Below are 8,629 nucleotides of genomic sequence, written 5' to 3'. Positions count from 1 at the left end.
AGCCGGAAACCAGCAGAAACAACTGGTATTTGACCCGTTTTCAGATTTACCCTTTTTTTTTTTTTTTGATGGTCGGGCGGCTGAAACAGCGACGAAGAAGCCGCCGGCAGGCCACCCAACGTCGTGGATAGCCGCCGGCGGGTCGCGCAAGGGCGGCGGTGTTCGGCCGTCGCCTGCCAAGACGGCCGGAAACCGTCGCCCCTCTTGCACCTCCCTGTTTCCCCTTTCTGCAATGTCCAACGCCTTCCACGGAAGCCCGACGGCCTCCGGTCAAGGTCGGTGGGCGTCGACTATTCTGCCGGCCACCGCCCCTCTTTCCTCTGCTTGATTTTGGGGCTGCAATGGAAGCCCGATGGCTTCAGTAACTCGCCGACGCCCCCAAATTTTGTGTTGCAGGGAAGCAGGCATGAACCTCTCCATCCTTCGATGTAGAACATCGGAGAGAATCGAAGAAAAGGGGAAAACCGAAATGGGAAGGGAAGAACGCACCAAAAATCATCAAAAAATTCAACGATTTAATGAAGAACATGGGCTCTGATACCAATTGTTGGGATTTCTCCTTCCCATGCATACACAAAACCAAATGTATATGCCCTAAACAAAACAGGATCATGCTCATGCTAAATCATTAAATTAAACAAAACCTTAAACTTAAAGAGGAAGCGTACCTGAATCCATCTGAAGAACTGGACGGTAGATCGCGGTAGGATCTTCCAGGGTCTTTGCGGCGCGCTTGAGGTCTCTCTCAGATGGGGAAGAGGAAAACCCTAGAAACCAATGTTTCAGGCAACCATTGCACGACCCTAGGGACCACTACCATTTTATAATGAGGACAATTACGAATTCCGCCCATCAAAGAGTCCGTAATTGCGTACTGGTATCTATACATTTCAAAATTACCCCATACCATCTAAAATGACGTAATATCCCAAAATGCAATCACTTAAGCGGATATTTACGTTAAGACAACCATAATGTCTGAAATTCCTCATAGACATATGTCGGCCCACCAAATGATCTTACATTCCGTACCATGCCCTTCACAGCCGACACTCGCTTAATAAGCAAAGCGTCATGAGCGATACTATTCCTCAGCCACCATAGCCTCCGCACGATAGTGCGAAAGTAGACATCCCGGCATTTTTGAAGCCATCGGTCGTTCAATTTCTGTCTGATCTACTGCCCAATGTCTGATATAGTGTCCAATTTCTTATCGGTTAGAATAACTTTTAGTACAACTATCATGCCAAAGGTGGTAGTTCAAAGTCATTTTAAACATTGTGTTCCATGTTCATGCAAGGCTACGTACTATGTATTCTTTATGTTCGCTGCTTTAAACCAATATAGTATTTGTTCTTTATAGATTAGTGTGTTCCAATGAATCCAGTGCACATTGATTAATCTGAGCGATCTTTACAAGCTAGGAAATAGTTAGTTATGCGCTTGATGTCTTTTAGAAGGATCTAAAGTTGTATACAATCAGTCAAATTGCATGTCTTTTAGAAGAGAGACCATTTATACTGAAAAAGTTTGAAAGAAGGTATACTTTCCTAAAAACTACAAGTGATAGAACCCGACCTGTAAGTAGAGATCTAATAGTTTTAGCACCATTGCCAAGAGTAATTAGATCAAGGACTAGACTAAATGTCCTAAATTATAAACTTTGATTGTCATCTTAACCTTACCGTGCCCTCAGTTTTAGAAAATGACATATTGGAAGATTTTAAGTGGATCATCATAAATTAGAGTACATGAATTGAAAGAAAGTATATTTGGAATATAGGGACACAATTTACGATCAGTATCATCATTGAAATATACTGCCCAATGTCTGATATCGAGCCGATTTTCAAATCGTAAGAACATTAGTTATATGATATACTTAGTTCTTCATATATCGGCTTCTATGAAGTCTGTTTTTTTGCTACAGCTTCTAAAAATCGTTCTCCTTTGGACAATGGGTATGTAGAAAGCCTATTTTTTTTGTTTCTCCTTAGATTTCCTAGTACTAGCAATAGGAGGTTTTTATACTAGCAGGTTTGATCTTTCTTTCCTTCTTTCTATATTTATTTAAAACTAAATTTGATCAGAAGCTAAATCTTAATCTGATTGGATATTCTTGTATATTGAATCAAAATTCAATCGCATGTCATTTCTTAAATCGAAATCAGACCATATTTCGTAATCTGACATTATTTTTTTTTTTCATGTCCAATTTTTTCAGAACGATTCTATTGGATGTCAAGTGAAGCTGGTATAAGCACCTCCCATTTGCCCAGGAAAAGGTGTAATGACATACCAGATGTCTAGAGTGTCCCTGGTTTCTCAAAGGAGAACCATCTCATAAAACAACACATTGTGGTATATTGATATCTTTTACAAAAATGGGAAAAATGCTTCAATTTTTTTTAGGGCACCAAGTAGTCAATGGGCGACATACTACCCAATCCATGTGTCAACTGGGCAACACGACCCATGTACGTCAAAAAAAGGGAGGTATTTGAATAAATTATTTTAAAAAATGTCCTTCTTAATCTTTTTATGTTTATTTTTGTCTTCACAAACCTTTCTTTAGGATATTTTTGTCATCGTTGCTGCACAAAAATCGTGTATAAATATGTATATCTGAATTCGGTTGGATGACATTTCTTAAATCTATATCTTATTCCATTTCTTAATCCGATATTATACTTTTTTTTTTCAATATGTTTTTTCACCGTGACTCAATCATATATATGATCCATATCGAATATATTGTCATCCATACTGACTGCAATCTTAGGAGACGAGAATAATTGAAAAGCTCAGTAATGATGGGGTGTTTGTGAAGAAGATGTTTCAATTTTTTAAACGTCAATGATAATGGTTACATTGACAATGAATCTGGTTATATGCACCAATTAATGCACAAAAAATTAAGCACCTAGGAGGTAATGACCCCAATAGCACTCGTCAGTAAAAAGAAAGTCCAATAATAAAAAAATTAAAAGTTCAAAAAACATTTAAATATGATGGTGCAATAATTTTTTATGCACATGATAGTGTATAAAACCTGCGTTGGAATGAGAGTACAAGTAAAGTAAGTTTCCTTTGAATTAATGGGAAGTTGGTTATAAGTACAAGCCTATGCACCATGCACATGTAGAACAGGTACCACAGGGATTGGGCCAACGGGCACACATGTCATGTATTGCACCCTAGTAAGGGTTCAACAGCACCAAGATTTGAACTAGTATCTGGCTGCCTAAAAGGCACTCACCCAACTAGTTGTGTTACACCCTTGGGACTTGTTATATTCAAAGTTTTTTATTATCATTTTAAAGCATCTAGCAGACCTCGCTCTCTTGTTATACAATACACAGGACCTGCTCATGGCCGGGAGTGAGACTAGCTGCCTAATAGGCACTCACCCAACTAGTTCGCTTCTCCATTACAGAGATGTAGATGGTGGCACTAATGTGGTTTTATATACATATATATCCAAAGTCCAGTTTGATAAGCTATAGTATAAATAAGATGTGACTGGACATCGACATATGTATTTCCTAACCGTTTACATTTGTATGGTTTCTTGCATATTCCCCTAATTAATATACTATTTGCTTTTGTTTTTACTAACGTTTTTGCACTTTGCTCCAGTATTATAGGTAGTTTTGTTTTGTGTATGTTTCGTTTGCATCACTTTTAGAGTGCTTAATATCTTAAAAGATCTTTTAAAGTGGATACATTTTGAAATTCAGACAAAAGTGAATTTTTTTCATTGAAGAGGCAAAATAATTTGGGAAAATCATTAGCAAGTGGTTCAACTATTTCTCTTTAACCTAACATATATATTCTTCATCATTCAGCTAGCTAGAATGGTCAAGAATGCAAGCATGCTAGGGATCTGTGAAGAAATGTATCAATTAAACTCACATCAATTTTGAATATGCATTGAACATTTCCCATTAAAAAAGAAATTTCTTCAGCTAGCAAGCGGTATAATATATAATCTTGCTTGCATTCTAAAATTGTTTTTGTATTTTGGAGTGCTTCAAAAAGATAAGATCTTGTTTTGAGAAGAGAGTAAAAGAGACTCGCCTGTTGGTATGAGGATTGAGCATTGTCGAAGCCATTACTGAAGGTAACTAATCTCAGGGTTATGCTTACTCTTGATGTATTTCGTTTTTACTTAAACATCATTTTCATATTAAATGTGGTGTGGTACTTAAAAATAATTTTAATGATTGATATCTCAATGTCTTTTGAATGAGAAAATTTTGAAATATTGTTTGAGAGATTAAGTCATTTTGAGCGACTTTTAAATCAAGAAATCTTTGCAAACATCATTTGAAAATCTTTGGAAACTAATGTGGGGTATTTTCGAAGATTTTTTTGGAATCAATTTAGTGCTGCCTTAATATCTTAAGCAGGCTCATGAGAACTACTTGTGATTAACCTAGTTAGAGTTCGATATCATCTTGCTTAATTTCCCTTAGAGAACTGCTTGTGATTATTCATGAATTGAATGTAAATATACGAAGACATTGATTCTATATGATTGGAAGAAATCATTAATTCCAACCATAACATTTTTCTAAGAGTATTCATACCATCATATACATTTAAGTCCTTACACTTGCTTATATATTTTTATAATTTTATCATAAATATTTTTGTAAAGAAAGAAAAGGTTTTGAAATTTGAATGAAGTTTTAGACCATCAAACATGATTCTAACAATGGGTCACTACTTGAGTTTTGGCGTTTAAGTCGATGATGAAAATTAAAACTTTAAGTCTTAGAAAAGAGACATTTGGATGAATAAGAGAAAGATGAAAAAAGAGAAAGATGAAATGATTTTAGAGAAAATGTTATACGTATATGTATCCATATACATACATGTATATAAAGAGAGAAAGAAAAGGTTCTAGAGAGGGAAAATGGAACAAACACACACACACACACACACACACACACACACACACACACACACACACACACACATATATATATATATATATATATATCTATATATATATATATATATATATATATATATATACATACATACACACACACATATATATATATATATATATATATACACATATATATATATATACACCAAAGTATATAAAAAATGTTAAATGAAAGAAAGAGAGACAAAAAAAGATATTCATGACCCCATTAAAACATTTTCAACTTCTATTTTTTTTTTTTGGTAAGTTGGAGAGGAGATTAGGCTCATGCAAAAGGTAAGGCTATGTCTCAATGACTTCATTGAAAAGGGTTCTTATTTTGAAACTTTTTTGGAAAAACAAGACTCAAAATATTATCATATAAGCATGAAAAAGAATAATTATTTCATTTATTATAAAGAAATTTATTCCTTCCATCGTTGAGTATGAAAAAAAAACAAGCATACATGAAATGGAAAGTTAATAATGTAAGAATGTTCTCACTGAAATCCCCAATCAGGTAATTAAGAGAAATGCTACACAGATTTATTCATGTACACATTCATAAGGGTTTTCTCAGGTTGAACAAATATCCACCTCAAAAATCAACATAATAGCAAAAAAATCTTAACTCAAGCACTCGTTCTTAACATTCATTCATATATTAATCCGAAAGTCAATTAAGTATGTATAGTCATAATTTCAAACGTAAACAATTCACACATTTAGCGAACAAAGGAATGAACTCATGCCGATCTTAGAAAGAAAAATGAAGTCTTATTTCACCTTGCTCATGCTCTTGGTACAATCAAGAACAGCTCTTGATTTCGGAGAAGATATTTTAGAGCTACTTTGTATGGCTGTGAGGAAATGAAGAAGGGAGAAAGAAAAGAAAAGAAAAAAAAATGATTGTGTTATTGACCACATACCTCTAAGTAGACTGGTTAAAGAATGAAGCTTCTTCTCCAGGTGATTCCGAAGCCTCTCAAGTGAGCCTCAAAGGTGTCGAGGATGAATTAGCACGAGGTATTTTTGTACCTAGGGATGTCAACGGATCGGATTCGGATCGGATATACTCTTTATCATATCCGACTTTTCGGATATACATATTTTCGGATTCGAATTTGGATTCGAATTCGGATGAAAAAAAATCTAAAAAATATCTGAATCTGATTTTTAAAACCATATCCTAATCTGACTTTTAAATCAAAATCTGGTTCCGAATCCGAATCTGCCTTTAAAAATCTAAAATCCTATTAAAATCCGAATCCGACTTTTTATTTCAATATCCGATGTCAATCCGAATCCGACTTTTTATTTCATTATCCGATTTCAATCCGAATCCGACTTTTTATTTCATTATCCGAAATCTAAAGACTTTTAAATTTGACATCCAAAACTAACTTTTAAATTGCTAAAAAATTCATTCCACCACTTCTTGCTTCTCACAGCTCAAGAAATAGCCCACAAGGCAATATCTAAGACATTATCACTACAATAGCTGCACATTCTGCCTGCCTAACAAAATATCATGTATTTTTTTACCAAGTGCCTCCATGGACGTTAATTACCAATGTTCTTTTAAAAACAAAACAGAAAACAAAAAAATGCCCAAAGCATAAAGGGCGACGAGCCAGACTTCCTAATAAGTTTCCATTAAATACCTAGGCATCTACAAAAAATTATACAGTCTGAAGCTTTCAATATATACACTTGAACTGTTATAATATACAAATGAAAGTAATTGGTGAGAAAGGCACAAAAACCTTAATTCTCAAAACAAAACTATGATATGAAACAAAAGTCCACCTTCTCTGATATAAATTTCTAAAAATTCTACTTTGTTGTTTATTGATGCAACAAGAAACTAGACGAGCCATCCTTCACATCTTCAATAATAAAAAAAAAATCATCATATAGTCCAAGCTTACAAAATTTTTCTTTCAATGCCTTCATTTGCCACAAAGGATATGACCTTTCTGTTTGGATATATTAAGGTCCTGAGGATAATGATATCAAATTAACCTGCATTATGCAAATGAAAACTTTAATTAAATAAATATCTTAGACTCACTTGACACATAACTCTAGGTTTTAATTGATTTAATGAAAACAGATAAATACAAAAGAATATATACCTCTAATTTACGATTCAGTTTCAATGTATGCAGATGCAAATGGTGCTTCCTCTTCAGGTAAAGGTGTAGGCAAATCGGAATCATCTAACAAAATAATAAAATAAGCAACACAAAAATATGTTTAAAAACATTAATAATAAGTAAATTACCTTTAGCCTTATCTCGCAACCAATCTTGTGCACAAATCAAAGCCTCCACGGTCTTGCAACCTAATCTAGATCTGTATAAGTCAAGAATACGTCCACCTGTACTAAATGTTGACTCTGATGCAACAGTTGATATAGGAAGAGCCAAAATGTCACATACCATTCTAAATAACACAGGGTATTTAGGTGCATTGACTTTCCTCCAAGTCAAAATGTCAATTGGATTGTTTTTTGGGTAAAATGGCTCTTCCAAATACAACTCCAAATCTGATTTTCTATGTTGGCTTTGTGATGATTCTTCAAGAAAGTCATCTAATGCACTTATTCTAAGCTTCTTATTAGAAGAAACCTCAATCAAAGAAGTCGAAGTAGATGCTTCATTATCCTTCTCAACATCAACAATGTAACCAGTACCAGCAGAGAGTGTCTTCAATGCATAAGTAGCTTTATATTCATCATAAAGATCACGAAAATAATTCTTAATTGCAGAAACAAGTTCATATGCTTCATCTTTATAAAATTGCCTATAATAAAACTCAATTATTTTCATCTTATAATGAGGATCAAATACCACTGCAACTGCTAAAATTAAATTGCATATATCCCAATACTTGTCAAATTTTGTTTTCATCCTCATTGCCATATTTGAAAGGCAAATATCTGAACTTGAACACATTTTTTTAATTTTCAACTTTATCTCACAAAACTCTTTAAAGAAGATATTGGAAGTTGGACACTTGACTGCAGAAATGGCATTAGTAGCATCATAAAATACCTTCAAACTGTTATGAATAATAGTAGCCTTCTTCCACTCGTCCTTTGTTGGTCTGAAATGATAGTGACGATCAAGTTCTTCAAAACGACCAAAAGCTTCTTTATATTGTAAAGCTACATCAAGCATAAGAAATGTTGAGTTCCATCTAATTGGAACATCAAGGCACAACTTGTTTTTACAAATAACTTTGACATGACGCACTGCTCGATCAAAAATTTCACATCGAGCTAGAGATGCCTTAATATATTTTATGCTTTCTCTGATCTTGTCAACCACATCACTTATTTCTTTGACACCATCTTGCACAACCAAATTAAGAATATGAGCAGCACATCTAACTTGAAAAAATTTTCCATTACAGACAAGTGCATCCTTTTCAAGAAGCCACTCTATCAATTTTGTAACCATGATATCATTTGTCGAACAATTATCTAATGTAATTGAAAATAACTTGCGATCAATATTTCATTTTAGTAAACAATCTTTGATGACTGATGCAAGTCTTTCTCCTGCATGAGGTGTTTCAACCATAACAAAGTTGAGAACTTTCATTCTTATTTCCCAACTATTATCAATATAATGTGCAGTCAAACATAAATAACCATGTTTTTGACAAGACGAAGTCCACATG

At 34.1% G+C, this 8,629-nt stretch overlaps 1 protein-coding gene across 1 annotated transcript; it reads right to left on the bottom strand.

Moving 5' to 3' along the window:
• Positions 1-7,084: 7,084 nt before the first annotated feature.
• Positions 7,085-8,406, bottom strand: LOC116267648 (zinc finger BED domain-containing protein RICESLEEPER 2-like). Its single transcript, XM_031649511.1, has 2 exons — positions 7,227-8,406; positions 7,085-7,161 (listed from the first exon to the last, which is right to left on the bottom strand). The coding sequence occupies exons 1-2, from the start codon at positions 8,404-8,406 to the stop codon at positions 7,085-7,087; spliced, it is 1,257 nt and encodes a 418-aa protein (XP_031505371.1).
• Between the last annotated feature and the right edge of the window lie 223 nt (positions 8,407-8,629).

The sequence above is a fragment of the Nymphaea colorata genome, chromosome 14, assembly GCF_008831285.2.
Source record: "Nymphaea colorata isolate Beijing-Zhang1983 chromosome 14, ASM883128v2, whole genome shotgun sequence".
NCBI lineage: Eukaryota > Viridiplantae > Streptophyta > Magnoliopsida > Nymphaeales > Nymphaeaceae > Nymphaea > Nymphaea colorata.
Note: the sequence above shows the minus strand (reverse complement) of the source record. Positions and strands in the feature narration are given on the sequence as shown.

Coding starts and splice junctions, on each gene's coding strand:
- LOC116267648 (XM_031649511.1), bottom strand. CDS start 8,406: ATGGTTACAAAATTGATAGAGTGGCTTCTTGAAAAGGATGCACTTGTC. Junction 7,162..7,226: donor GTTGCGAGATAAGGCTAAAG/GTAATTTACTTA, acceptor TTATTTTGTTAG/ATGATTCCGATTTGCCTACA.